General features: G+C 43.5%; 1 protein-coding gene across 1 annotated transcript; it reads left to right on the top strand.

The window, feature by feature from the left end:
- The first annotated feature begins 6831 nt into the window (after positions 1 to 6831).
- Positions 6832 to 15673, top strand: ptchd1 (patched domain containing 1). Its single transcript, XM_030770014.1, has 3 exons — positions 6832 to 7179; positions 9717 to 10383; positions 14022 to 15673. Exons 1-3 carry the CDS (start codon positions 6832 to 6834, stop codon positions 15671 to 15673), a joined length of 2667 nt encoding a protein of 888 aa, XP_030625874.1.

The raw sequence follows: 15673 nt of genomic DNA, 5'->3' as shown, positions 1-15673 counted from the left end.
CAAAAGCTCTGCCGTCTGGAATAGGTTTAGGTTTCAGTTTTATCTCCTGCTCTCTCTCTCGCTCTCTCTCTCTCTCTCTCTCTCTCTCTCTCTCTCGTTCTCTCTCTGTCTCTGAAAGCCCCACAGCATCCTATATTTAGACAGAGAAGGGACTCTGCCATACCCGCCTGTCCATCTATCTATACTTGCCTCCCTTGTCCCGTGTAAATTCAACCCCCCCCCCCATATATTCAATATGTTATGCAAATATTCAATCAAAAAAACGACCACAAAAATATAAGCTTGTCCCAAACTTGATGAATGAAAAACCAAATAAGATAATGGCTCATTAGCACGACTGAAAAGCCCGGGATATGAAACCAAATGACTGTGATGAATGGCTTGGTGTGGTCACTTGGTGTCACAGCATTAGTTCCGATAAAGAATACCCGCAGCTGCGATTATTTTATTTATTTATTTATTTTTAACTCTAAATATAAATTTATTTAAACGGCACTTAATCAACATCACTGTGCAGTCTTATGCTGACCGCTATCATGTTAATTAAGTCATTAAGTCCCTTCCCCCTTTCTTCCTCTCCTCCTCATTACTCATTGCTCCTGGGTACAAAAAAAAAGGGAAGAAAAGTCTTTGCATTCTCTCTGATGTTCACCTTTTTTTTCCCCCCTTAGTCGTCTTTCCTGTCACATGTTAACAGGGGGGAATTATAGGACTCATTTGGGCTGAGAATGACTAATGCAAATTAAATTACACTGAGAATATGAGAAGCGGACCAGTCAGCTGTGGTAAATATGAAAAAAAAAAAAAAAAAAAGAAAGAAAAGAAAACACGTTCAGGAAAACAGAGCAGATTGCCTTGCTTTTCCTTTAACACAGAACTCAATTCACGCAGGAGCCGAAAGCAGATTTAGCTGCTGCAATTTGGCTATATGTGGGTAGGCATGCAGACGATCCTACTTTAAGCTGTGACTGAGGAAAGTGGGTGCCCTGAGAAAGAGAGAGAGAGAGAGAGAGAGAGAGAGAGAGAGAGAGAGAGCGTCTCTCCAGATCATTGGCTTAATGTTGACAGTGCCGTTTGTACATCTCAATCTTACCATCATTATCTCCCACCAGAGACTCATCCCCGACATTCTAATACAAGACCACATTCACACACTCATCCTCACTGTCTTTTTTATTGAAACACACACACACACACACACACACAAACACACACGAACACTCCCATTAACTCAAAACGGAGGCTCTGGGTGTTTGGAAGATGAGAAGAGCAGGGACAATGAAAGCAAACTCCTCTGTAGAAAAAGAAAAAAAAGGGAGAATAAGAAGGCAAAGGAGAAAAACAACGAACAGAGGATAGTACAGAAACTGACTCCTAATGCATTAAGGGACTTTTAGACGTGTATTAATTTGTACAGGTTTACTTTTTATAGTGTTTTTAATCTTCTCTGTCTCCTTGCCTGTACGTATGCCCTATGTGTGCATGCGTTCGTGCGTGCGTGCGTGTCTGTGAGTGTGCTGTTGCCCACAAAGTGAACAGTATGTTTTTCTAAAGTATATTGTTAATACTGGTAAACCAAAAGTCAAGGGTTAGGGTGAAGGTTAGGGATAGGTTAGTATTCTTTAGTTAGAGGAAATTGGGGGTCAAAGGGATTCCCCACTTAGAAACGTGTGTGTATAAACAAACGTGTGTGTGTGTGTGCATGTGTGTGTGTGTGTGTGCGTGCGTGCGTGCGTGCGTGTGCGTGCGTGTGCGTGCGTGTGCGTGCGCGTGCGTGTGTATGTGTGTGCGTATGTGTGTGTTCTCAGTGCATAAAGGATGTGACAGATTCTCCTGAGAGCATGTGGTCCATAAAACAGTAATATATACAGATGATCCTGCAGTCTGTCTGCCCACTTTGAGTCAGCAGGGAGCAATAGACCATGTGAAACATAATTTTTTCTCTATACTCTTTTTCTTCTTGCTTTTTTTTCTTTTCTACTGTCTCATTTTTTTTCTTCTTTCTTTTTTCTTCCTCCTTCAGTTTTTGCCTTTACTTCTATACTTCCATTTTACTCCCTTGATGCTAATTTCTACATGCGTAATTACACACACACACACACACACACACACACACACACACGCAAAGAAGCCTGCGTCAGAAAACAAACATCCTTTCCTTCTTTTCCTCTTGGCTATATCTTCCTCTCTCTATTTTTCCTGAGTAGAAGCTGAGTGATACCTTGGCACATAAAGAGGTTGATATTTAGGAGAGAAAACAGCAGTAACAAAAGACTGAGATGAATGAGGAAAGAATGAGAAAAGTCCTTACGAAACAACAAACAAAACGACATGAAAGGACAATGGGAGAGGCAGAACACAAGAGGATTAGAGACCAAACATGCACACACACACACACACACACACACACACACACATTGCTATTAGGAGAGGGCAGGAAATAAAAAGACATGATGCAGACACGTCCTAAGACACAAAGACACATCCTGGAGCTAGAAAGAGAGAGAGAGAGAGAGAGAGAGAGAGAGAGAGAGAGAGAGAGAGAGAGAGAGGGGAAGAGTCGGGCTCCTGGAGTCATCATGCCCTTGTCTGATCCCTGAGCGAGGGGAGGGGTCAGGGGCAGAGGCATGGTGGGGAGGCAAAAGATTCATTGACATGCATATCACAAACACAGCCGCTTGTCCCTCCAGCTCTTTCCCTGTCTCTCTGCTTCTCTCTCTCTCTCTCTTTCTCTCTCTCTCTCCCTCTCTCCCTCTCTCTCTCTTTCTCTCTCTGTCTTCTTCTGTGCTCCCATCCAAGTCATTTCTTGCCTCTCCTTCTGCCTTCCTTTCTATAAATATTGTTCAAACAAACCTGCACCACAGTGAACTCAATCTAAAGCAAAGCAGCTGTAGCAGATCACAGAGAGCTTTGTTTCAGTCTCAACGCAAATTATGATATTTTGCTATCACGCATAAGAGTTCATTTACTCTCTGTATAAACTGAATTTCCCTCTTGCTCTCCTGAGATTTTGTTGACCACATGTGAAAAACAGAATCTTTTGTTGAAGTAGGTTCACATTCTAAGCTGCTCATGGCTGATTCTAACCGAATTTCATGCCTTCGGTGGTTCCGTCACTTTTGAATGGAAGAGTATGAGTAGAACAGTCTCAGTTCCATTATGGAGCTTGTTTCTATTAAGAATGTATGGCAAATGTGAACATAAAATCTCTCTCTCTCGCTCGCTCTCTCTCTCTCTCTCTCTCTCTCTCTCTCTCTCTCTCTGTTTCTCTCTCCCTCACCATTCTCTCTCTTTCCTCTTACACATTCACAGATGCATGCACACATTTAAACACTGACAAATACAGACATATACCCACACATGTTACAGGGACCCACTGACTCACAAACAAAAGAACAGTGCTCTTTATCTGCAAAACTGTAAAGTCACCATGGCGCCTGAAACTTGTAACCATGGGAACCACACTTTGTCAGTTCCTAGAGCGAAACGGCAAACCCTGGGGTTATAGTAGGCATCAGCTATGGGTAACCATGGCGATAAACACACAAAGCAGCACTGATCACTGTGAACTATTTCTTCAAGAGCAACATCATAAGGGTCAAGGGTGAGAATGTGAGCTTTTCTTCTCATTTTAGCCAGACTCCAGCAGTCTGATTACATCACAGCATCAACATGTACAGAATGCCTATCATAACCAACTGGGTTACACACCGAAGTCCGACTCTTTGTAGAAAGAGAGAGAGACAGGGGGTGAGAGAGGGGAGGCTGAAACTCACTTTTTCTTAAGCTCAGTTTTTCATTAGACATGCATGGTTAAATCCACCTCTGATGCTCCTGAACTGTACCAGCAGTATTAGCCTCTGAGGGATTAAATGACCTGTCTTTCTGAGACGTGTCATCTGACCAGAGCCTTTTAGCATGCATATGGAAACAGTATCTGTCCATCCCTGACCACTAAAAGCAAGAAATATAAAACAAATGAGTCATAATAGTTTCTAAACGTTTATACGGACATACTACCAATATAAGAAATTACAGTAATTACTTACAACCACTCACTTACCACTCAATATACTTCTATTACCAATAATAATAATAACAATAATATATTTATAAAAAATAATAATAATAATAATAGACAAAAAAGAGAAAGTCAGGGGACATATGGTCGACATCCACCTGTCGACCATATGTTACTAGCACAACCAAAGGTTAAACAAACTTCACCAAACGGTATGACGCAGAGCGCGGGAACCCCCCCATGAACAGCCACAGACCGAACAGAAATCTATTTACGTCACGCAGTCACCGAGAGAAGCTAAGCGACCGACTGCTCTTGGAGAATGATGTGCCGGCTATCGAAGATGCCATGATTTGATTCTTAGAATGCAAGAAAGTGAAAGTGTGAATAATAAACGTTCTTTTCGGGTCATCAAAAACTATCTAAGATCGAATCTGACGAGACGAACTTAACTGAAATTACATTATAAATGTTCGTGTAATTCATGTGCGTTTGCACTACGTGAAGATTGATTTACCATGTGAAAAGTGAAATGCTTGTCTTCTCTGAGACGAATATGTTCATTGTCCAAAATTTCATCTGCCTCCACATAGCTCCTTGTCGCAGTGGCGTTCTAACTATGCTCTGTCCGTGGTGCTGAAATTACTGTGGATGCCGCGAAGACTGAAAAAAATTGGTTAAGTCTTAAAAGCCTGCTTTTCCCAAACTCATAAATTGAAAATCTCATCGACAGCTATGGGGTTTTGACATATATCTATATTACTATTTGTGACATTTGGGAAACCCAGCGCGTACCTTATAGTGATAGCTTTTCTTCTTGAATAACTGGCATTTTACACCTGTTGGGATTTAATCGCCTTCTATCCTCTTCACGCAAGCCTAGTACTGAGAACGTGTTAATTAGCGAGAAGTTGCGCGGTTCCATCGCCATCATAAGCCCCCAATGACTTGTGTTTTCCAGGTTAATTCTATTTGTCAGACAAAACCATAGCACTGTTGAGTTGCTTCATATCATATAATACAGTGTGACACACCTCGTGTCTTGCGTTATTGAAATTATTTTCACATTTGTGTGATGGTGCCTAGGCGTGATTATAAATTATTTTGTGTTACAGATTGTTGGAGATATCGACATGTAAATAATATTCCAGGGAGCTGAATTTAAAGATCATCAGTTGAATCTTGACAATGGCTGATAATATTGTGTTTGTCTACCGGGTAGAATCGCTTCCTTTTTATCTTTGTGGTCTGTTGAGCTATACACGTCAATTGGCCAATTGTGACAAGACGTCTTCTAACCTCGGACTCTATCTGTAGGGAAACAGAGAATGAGTGAGTGAGAGACTGAATCAAAGCTCTATGTGAACTGCTTCAGCTGCTGTTTTAGACTGAGCTCGGTATGGTGCTGGTGTGTTTGTACAATGTTCTCAGAAAGGAAGCCAGAGGGAGAGGAAAGACATGACTCAGATAAAAGCACAAAAGAAGATAGTGGGAAAGAGAGAGAGAGAGAGAGAGAGAGAGATTATCCTCATTGAGCAACACGGAGCGAGGGGCGTGTGCAGTATTCACCAGCTGCTTTCCGAAGAATGGGAAGTTCTGATTCAACTCGTGCGTAATTAAGTGCCGCATCGTCTTCATTTGTGAACAAAGGTTCCAGTTTTTGCAAAAGATGTTGCCTTTGCTCGTCGTGGATCAAGGGCGATTGGGATAAGACTTGCAGGTTTACAATCGTCGCATACCAAACCACCACTATGAGGTAGGATACCGGCATCCAATACACCTACAAGTGGTGGACTAGCGCCTGCATGAAACGGCGTACTTTCACTGATGCAGACTGTGAGAAGATATGAATGCCTCTCCTGTGGAAACGTTAAATTACCATTTCAGAACGATTGCGATACTGGATTTCAGATGAGATTTGCCATGGGAAAATAATACATAGTCCACAGAACCAATGAAATACACAAAACTCTATTTATGCATTTGAACTATATTCTATGAGACAGAGAGACACGGCATAGGACCAGTCCACTGTTGAAATGAAGCCGACACGGACTGCATTACTTTACAGATAAAAACGTGATCCCTCTTTTCAAGCCGGCTGATGTATGTTTTCAAGATGTTTTTTTTTTTTTTTACATTTCCTGTCCGGGGCATTAGCCTAAGTACTGTCGCGATGACAGATCACTGACTAACGATTAATACAAGAAAGAAGAACAGGATGTTTCTGGCAATGAGTGTTTCAGATAATGCATTGGCGATAGTATCGTTTATTAAAATATTTTAATTCAGCGTATAAAACCAAGTCAGGTTACTATGCTGGAGTGTACTAAGTAAATTCCTCTGTCAATTTAAGGCAACTTAACTCAGAGACAGGACTACAGATAGCGACGGTGTTTTCAATTCTTTGTCATCTATACAGATGTCTCAAACAAAAGCAAATAATCACGATGGTTGATGTTAGTCTAAACGACTTAAACTCACCCTTAAAATCAACGAAAAGCTAAAGCAAACAACTCTAAGACACAAATAGAATGCAGTTGACAAGAAGATGCAAAAGAATTACTGAGTGTATTTTGTTTGTTTGTTTGGCGTAGATGCAAGGTTAAAACAAACAAACAAACAAACAAAAAAATCTACATGACTGGGAGATGCTCGGACTAATCTGAATTGCTTTCAGCGTTGAATTCAGCGGCCCTGCATGTGTTCAACATCGATGCTCCAGAACCCTAATGCTGGTGACCGGGCGTTGGGAGAGGATTGCTTCTCGCAGATTGTTCCTCGCCCTCGTGCTGTGGCTGCATTCTAGGATGTTGCGACAAGTACTGCACGAAGGGCTCAAGACATCTTTTCACAAGCTGGGCCACTTTGTTGCAAACCATCCGGTATTCTTCGCGTCTGCGCCCATGCTTATCTCTATTTTGCTCGGGGCAAGCTTCAGTAGGTACCGCATAGAGGAAAACGTGGAGTACCTGTTGGCCCCTAAACACAGTTTAGCGAAGATAGAGGGTAATTTGGTAGACAGTCTGTTTCCCGTAAACAGATCGAAGCACACCTTGTATTCGGACCTTCAGACTCCAGGCAGATACGGCCGTGTTATCATTACCTCTCGCAGAGGGAGCGTTCTGGATCCTCGTCATATTGACCTAGTCTTGAAGGTAAGAAGCTCGAGATAACAAAGAAGAAATATATTTTGTCATTCATCTCCTAATAATCTTAGCTTAAACTTTTATACCTTAGTCTGTTGAACAAAGTACTCTGTGATACAGTCATGTTCATGACCCCTGGGACCACGGGGAAGCTTTGTTTGTTTGTTTGTTTGTTCTTATCTCCCCTGAAACTAAGAGGGGCACGCACTGATTGTAAATGGCTCCCACCCACCTTATTGATTAATATACTCAGAGTTAATTCATATTGCAACCTAGACAGCAACCAGGATATTACATAATCCTTGAGGCATGTAAATTAATCACAGTCTAAATATTGTTCCTCAATTAAAGCTAAAGGTTCCCCTGGTCATTAATAAAAATTTGATCGACAGGCAGGAACACTTCGATAATTGCAATAGGGTATTACTGCATAGTCATTTTAAAAACTCAGCTGCAATAACATGTAATCCCCACGTCGCTCACAGGCAGGAGGATACGCAGGAGATATAAACTCATAACAGTGGGGTGTGGTGTATACAAAAATTCTACAGCTTAGAGACAGCTCAAGTCAGAGCAAGAAAGATTCCTCTGTCAAGGAATCAACTGCCTTTCATATTTTAGCAACTTCAGTTACAAGTTGTCTCAATTTGCTTTGCAGTATTTTTTTCAGCTGGGGTTGGGCATGGAGGAAACAATAAACGACTCTTTGTGTGTGTGTGTGTGTGTGTGTGTGTGTGTGTGTGTGTGCCAATCAGAGCAGCAGTCTTTGGCCTACTTCCTTCCTCTCACACTACTCCTCTCTCCTCTCTGAACACATTTCCCCAGATACCATGGATATTTTGGATTTAAGATGAATTATGAGTTTGACCTGTGTTCCGCATACCAACTGTAAATCTGAATCTAAACAAAGCAGGTCTCTTACATTTCAATAGACGTCTTTCTAAATCATTGTTCCCAGCCACATCAGATTTTGTCTAAAAAATAATATGACTTCCATTATATGGCCTTAATCCTGTAACACACCACTTTGTTATTTATTTATTTATTTTTTACATAGAATATAGTACGATATCTGCCCAACAATTACATCTAATCACACACTATAAACTCTTTATAACCCGACAAGGACAGAGAGGCTGCCTACTGGGTCCAGTTTTACTCTGGTGCCTCATTTATATTCACACTGCATCAGAATACTCCACTTCTCTGGCACTGAGGCCTTGTTTACATTCTTACTGCATCAAAACACACTTGCCTGGTCTTACAGTAACCTTGTGCCACTGCATTAATTCTCTGCATAAATGGAGGTTAACACTAGTGAATGTCCTTCTGTAATGTGATAGAGAGAGAGCGAGGGCGTGAAAGAGAGAGAGAGAGAGAGAGAGAGAGAGAGAGAGAGAATGAAAGAGAAAAACAGAGAGACAAGAAAAGAGCTGGAGGAACAAGAGGCTATGTTTGTGATATGCAAGGTTTGAAGCTTTGGTTCTTCAGTACAAAGGAATAGTTAATGGCCGATAAACTTGAATTGACACTGTTAAGTTGAATGTTATTTGAATGGCACTAAGCCACCTTCCGACCAGCCCTGTGTAAAGAGCAGCCAGCTCACTTAGGGCATTCATCTAGGTCAGTGGCTCTAACTGTGGTCATGTGTGGTCATGTCGTGTTGAAGTCTCCAACCGGGTCTTAATTACTGAGCCGAAGCAATTAGCTGCCTGATTGATGTGAGTCTGACATTTTGCTTGCTCTTGAAAGAGCCCTTGCACTATGGTGAGAATGACTCACTGTGGTGTCCTCCAGTGATCTGAAATTGACTCTCCTAATTGCTCCGCCACTAAAGAGGTGGGGAGGCTGACCTAAGAAGTTTCTCTGTTTCTCCATCTCTTTTATTCCCATGTTCACATTTCTTATTTGGTAGCAAGACTAACGTGATTCCAAGGTGCAATCAGCTCAACAATTAATTCTGAGTTAGGTTTGGATATTGTCATCAGCTCCATTAGCTCTGAAACATTCTGTAATTGCCGAGAATGATATTTTAGGTTAGTGTGATCCATCATTTACTATATATATATATATATATATTTAAAGATTGAATTTAAACAGGAAGTAAAAACTGTCAGCTCACTCCTTGTAAACAGTTGCATGTTTTCCTGTTGCTTAGCAACCAACACCTTTCAGGTTTCTCAGTAGTTGCAACTGAATGCTTTTAGAATTTGATATCACTCTAGAATCAATAACTCAAATTTTATATTCATTAAACCTTCAAGTCAAAATACTCTTTGAAATAAATGATAAATGATTGTTATACATGAATAAGATGCTCCTAAATACAGACTTGTATTGTTGCTAATATGTATGTATCTCATTTCAGTAGAACACTCTCTTAAATGAGGTTATATCAAGGATAGACCACTGTACTTTTCATCTACTGTATGTTTGGTGCAATATGACACTCTTATGTTTCAAGACTAATAAGTTTACCTGTCATACTTCAGTAGTTAGAGTATTACTCCTCTCTCTCTCTCTCTCTCTCTCTCTCTCTACTGCAGCTTCACAATACCATCACTCAGATCCAAGTGCCCATGTTAGGCTTCAATTACACCTTCGCCCATCTCTGTCTCCTCGATGACAACAAGAGCTGCATTGTTGATGACATCTTGCGGGCTCTAGAGGAAATCCGCTCCGCACGGGCTTCCAACCGCACCGTCCCGCCCCTGCGCTACCCCATCACGCGCTTGCGGGACGGACGCGAGGCCTACATCGGGCACCAGTTGGGCGGAGTCCAGGCAGTGGGCGGGGGACGCGACGGTGTACGGTCTGCCCGCGCCCTCCAGCTCACCTACTACCTGCAGGCGGTCAGTCCGCTAAACGAGATGGTGGCAGCTCGTTGGGAGCTCCAGTTCTGCCGGGAGCTGGAACGTTTTGAGGAGGCTCATCCGGAGCTCAGCCTATACCCTTTCACCTCCTCTTCGCTGCAAAGAGACTTCCAGAGAACAAGTCGCGTATCAGGGAGGCCTCTGCTCTTCAGTCTGGCCGTCTGTCTCTCTCTGGCAGTGCTTTGCTGTTCCATGAGGGACTGTGTGCGCACCAAGCCGTGGTTGGGCCTTCTAGCCTTGGTCACTGTCAGTCTTGCTACCCTCACTTCCGCCGGCATCTTCAACCTCACTGGGAGCAAGTACAACTCCACCTACCTAGGCATTCCTTTCGTCATGCTGGGTAAGGAGCTGCCCGTTTTTTCCCCCCTCCTTTCGCTCATTAACGCATCTTTGCTTAATTCAGGTCTTGATGTGATCGGTGCATTATCTCGTTTACGTATTTAGTCATTTAAAGGGGTTCATTTATCGGCTCGTTTGTGTTACGCGCACGAACCGGAGCGGCGGCGTTCAGACGTTCAGCGCCGTCGTTCTTTTCATCTTTCTCTCGTTCTTTTTGCCCCTTGTTTCTTCCGCGGCGCTTTTGTACAGAGGGGTTTTTGATGTATTTTTTGTCAAAAGTTTTGCATGCATCAACACTGAGTGTTGCTCAGATTTAGGAGACTTATAGACTGGCTGTATGGCTGCTTCTGGCAGTGCTTTAGAAAAACAGCTTATTCATAAGAATACAAAAAAAAAAAAAAAACAGGGATCAAAAGAAGAGTTGAAAAAACAGTAGTTTTTTTTTTTTTCTTAGAGGCATTTTTCACTGTTCTGTCTTCGCTTTGTATTACAGGGCCATTTTGCATTAATCCTCCCACTCACGCTTACAAACAAATTCACACATTGACAGATTTTCTGTGTCTAATCACACTCAGACAAACAATCAACACGCTGACACGTTCCCCTCTTTCCTCTTTCTTTCCTTCTTTCTCTCTTTCTTTCTGTCTTTCTTTCTTTCTTTCTTTCTTTTGTTCCACATTTTTACGTGCACATGATAATTAGTGCCAAGTGTGGGAGGGGATCTGTTGACTGGAAGACTGGATGAAAATAATACGCTGCAGAGTTATGGGAGGGAAGGAGTAGAGAGGTTATGGAGGATCTAGAGCTGTGAAAGACAGAAAAGAGAGAGAGCAGTGAGAGAGCAGTGAGAGAGGGGGCGTAGGAAAAACAGAGATAGGAGGACAGAGTGCACTCCAGTGAAGTATGTCCACTCAGATTGGTTCTGTAGCCACTTCAATATACACACTTATCATTACAATTACCACTCTATGGCAATAAAACCTGGTGTGTGTGTGTGTGTGTGTGTGTGTGTGCACGTGTGGGGGGGGGGGCGCACTCATGACTGGTGTGTGTTTTCATGTACTAGGAAAATCCTTGGAACATAATCTGTCCTCCATGAAAAACAAAACTCCGTTCTCTCATGAGGTCTCTCCCAGAAAAGAGTGTATTCGCTGCAAACAATCTGACGGGGTTTTTCAGAGTGGAGGGTTAGAAACACCACAACATGTGACACCGTCAGTTCTCTGCTCCGTAGAATCGAGATGCTCCTCCTGGGTAAAGTTAGTCAGCCACAGCTCTTTAGAACTGAAATGTGTGACACGATAATTATAGCATTACAGACATCTGCCAGCACGATAGGCCTTATCTCACAGTGCCACCAGCCTCTTGGTTTGTGTTAATTCCATTGCAGAGACATTAGCCTGCAAATGGGTCCTTGTGATTGGACACAAATGGTGATATATTGATTGACAGAACAGATACTCTAGGCCATAATTGCTAGGATTAATAACACATTTAGCTGCAGGAAAATGTAGCCATACATTTTCTTTGTATCTTTGGGGACAGAGTAGGGTGGTCTAAGTGCTATGGCAGAAACAAGAGACATTTATTTTCTGTGTCATTAAGAGCCATGTTAACAATTCCTGAAGACAGTTTAGATATGTCTTTTATAGTAAATTGAAGTAAGTAGTAATTTGACACCAGCATGACACCCTGTTGAAACATACAAGCATCATGGAAATGTATGGGACATGTGTGTATTGTGTGTGTAGGATATGTGTGAGTCACATATATGACAGAGAGCAAGAGAGGGCATCATAAGGGTGTGTGTGTGTGTGTGTGTCTGTGTGTGTGTGTGTGTGTTTGTGTGTGTGTGTGTGTGTGTGCATGCGTACACGGATGTGGATGTGTGTCTGTGTGTTCAACCGTGTGTGTCTGTGTGTGTGTGCATGTCTGTGGTGTTGAAAACAGAAATGCAGGATGGAGTGATTCCATAGAGTCTAGTACATCTCTCTCTCTCTCTCTCTCTCTCTCTCTCTCTCTCTCTCTCCACCTCTCATTCTCTCCTTGGTTGGATCTAACAGATAACATTGGTCACAACTACTCTTGGCCAATTGCTCTTGTCCATCACTCTTCTCTCTGTGTTTTTTTCTCCCTCTCTGACAGTGATAATTCAGTTTGTCCCATTCTTCCTCTTAGCATTGATCCATTTGTCTCAGAGCCAAGCATGTAACCTAATCTAGGTCATCTATCTGTGCACTTGAGTCCAATCACTGTTCCTCTGCGCTGAGCAGAGTCCTAAGGTCAAGTCAGTCTGGTCCCAAGGATCATCTCCTCTATGTGCTGAGTGTGGTTCCTACGTCAGTTGAGACTGGAGTGGTCACGGGGGTGGGAGCATGGGGCTAGGGGATCCTCCGTCATAGCCGATGAGTCACTGATGCCGTGGCAACCCTGGAGGCAAGAGCCATCTGCTCCCCCTGCGCACACAACCTGAGAGAGACTGAGAGAGAGTGAGAAAAGAGAGAGTGAAAAAGAAGGAAAGAGAGAGAGAAAAGGGAAAGCAAGAGAAAGAGAGACAGAGAGAGCAAGAAAGAGAGAAAGCTTTACAAGTGAATGAGCAAACTTATGTACACAGTGTATAGCTCAAACAGAAAACGATACATTAATAATTAAATATAAACGAGACACGCGGTAAAAGTTTTCCTCTCCGTGTTGCTCCTGTGAGACGTGTTGCTTGAATATAGCTTTATTTTACACAAACACTAAAAGTAGACTGACCCACTTAAGCCACCATCCTCAGCCACTGCCGTGTGTCTCGGGGCCAAAAGAGAGAGGCTCTTAGCCAATCCACAGTCTTGCTGGATTTACCTCCATTCATCAGATCAATTTTACATGACGAGCGGTTGGGCTGCATGTGCCTGAAGAGATCATTCAGCAGGACTCTTGAAGGATGAGGGAGGAGTGATGCAGGCATGAGATATGTAAATAATAATCAGTGGACTGAGCAGAGTTCGATAAGAAGAGTTCTCATCTGTTTCGCTTGGCATCTTAAGCCGTTGAGGTTCTTTGAGGCTTTTTTCTCAAATGGATTTTATAATCATCCGAGGGATGATGTTACTGTTTCCAGGGTAGTCATTGTATTACTGCAGTACATACAAGATACAGTTTGGGTTCTTAAATGAATTGAGGTAAAATTAGATTAGAAAAAAAAAAAAAGATGTATAACCCTTCTGTTGCGTGTATCGCGTTATCTGGCATATATTCATCCATCTGTGTATATGCGCGCGCACACACACACATGCACACACAGGCACATGCACACAAATGCAAACACAAGACATGGTAAGACAGAGAGAGGAAGAAAGGAAGAGAAAGAGTATGAACCAGCACATGTCCCTATGGCTAATGGGTTATTTGTGTGCCGCTGCTAAGATCCTGTGTTATCCACTGTTTACTCACATATTTATTTTCCCTCCTTTTCCAAGCAGCTGTTCCCATCACTTCAGGTCAAAAAGCAAGACCTACCAAAATCAATTCTCAATATGTTTCAAGTATTTCACCCTACTGTTTTCATTCATGGATTTATGTCACAGGGGGAAAAACTGTTTTTTCTCTCTTTCACACTCTCTCTCTTGTTCTTTCTCTCTCACTTTCCTCCAGGTCATGGTTTGTTTGGCACGTTTGAAATGCTGTCGTCATGGCGACGGACACGGGAAGACCAGCATGTGAAGGAGCGTGTGGCTGCCGTGTTTTCTGACTGTATGTTACCCTTCACAGCCAGCACTGCCCTGCACCTGGTCACCTTTGGCATCGGCGCCAGCCCTTTCACCAACATAGAAGCAGTACGCCTGTTCTGCAGGAATGCCTGTCTCTCTGTGCTCTTCAACTACCTCTACATCCTCACCTTCTACGGCTCTAACCTGGTATTCGCTGGCTACCTGGAGAACAACTATCGGCATAGTCTTTTCTGTCGCCGTGTACCCAAACCAGAACTGCTACAGCAGAAGCCAGCATGGTACCGTTTCCTTATGTATACGCAGTACAATGAGGAGGCCTCGGATCCTGGTGACCTGCACGCCTACGAGAGCCACCTGCTGGTGGCCTTTATGAAGCGCTACTACTGCGATTGGATCACCAACACCTACGTCAAACCCTTCGTGGTGCTCTTCTATCTGGTCTACATCTCCTTTGCCCTTATGGGGTACCTGCAGGTGAGCGAGGGCTCCGACCTCAGCAATGTGGTGGCTACGGAGACCAGCACCATCGCTTACACGCGGGCTCAGCAACGTTACTTCAGCAGCTACAGCCCGGTCATTGGTTTCTACATCTACGAATCCATTGAATACTGGAATGCAAGCGTGCAGGAGGATCTTTTGGAGTATACCAAGGGTTTTGAACGTATCTCTTGGTTCGAGAGTTACCTGAACTATCTGCATGGGCTGAACATTAGCACCAATCTGTCGCGCAGCAATTTCACTGAACGCCTGCGTTCTGGCTTCTTACGCCAACCTCGTTATTTACACTTCTCTGACGATATCATCTTCGCCAAGCGTGCCGATGGCGAATTCGATGTGGTGGCTTCACGTATGTTCCTAGTGGCCAAAACCACAGAGAATAAGCGGGAGGAGATGTCCATCTTGTTGGACACATTGCGGAAATTGTCACTGACCTCCAGGGTGAAGTTTATCATCTTCAACCCATCTTTTGTGTACATGGACCGTTACGCTTCCTCGGTTGGAGCTCCTCTCAAGAACTCTTGCATTGCTGCGCTCTTCATGCTCTTCTTCTCCACCTTCCTCGCAGCAGATCCACTGGTGAATGCCTGGTTGACGGTGACGGTGGCTTCGGTGGAGTTTGGGGTGGTCGGTTTCATGACTCTGTGGCAGGTTGAACTTGACTGTGTCTCTGTATTGTGTCTTATCTATGGCGTGAACTATGCGGTGGACTCCAGCGCCCCACTGGTATCGGCTTTTGCCCTGGGCCGGGAGTCCACACGCACACGTTGGGTAAAGCTGGCATTGGAGCGTCACGGTGTACCTGCCCTGCAGAGCTACCTGTGCTACGGCGCCGCTCTGTTGCCCCTGGCCGCCGTACCCTCTAACCTGACCCGCACACTATTCAGGTGTCTCTTCCTGACTGCACTAATCACTGCCTTCCACTGTCTGGCAATTCTACCTGTTCTCCTCACCTTTCTCCCACCCTCAAAGAGAAAGAGGAGAGAGAGGAAGCATGCTGCAGAGCACCGGGAAGAGATTGAGTGTGTGGAGATGGTGGACAGCACTCGTGTGGTCGACCAGATTACCACAGTCTGA

Source organism: Chanos chanos, chromosome 3 (genome assembly GCF_902362185.1).
Source record: "Chanos chanos chromosome 3, fChaCha1.1, whole genome shotgun sequence".
Lineage (NCBI taxonomy): Eukaryota > Metazoa > Chordata > Actinopteri > Gonorynchiformes > Chanidae > Chanos > Chanos chanos.
This window is presented reverse-complemented; position numbering and strand designations above follow the sequence as displayed.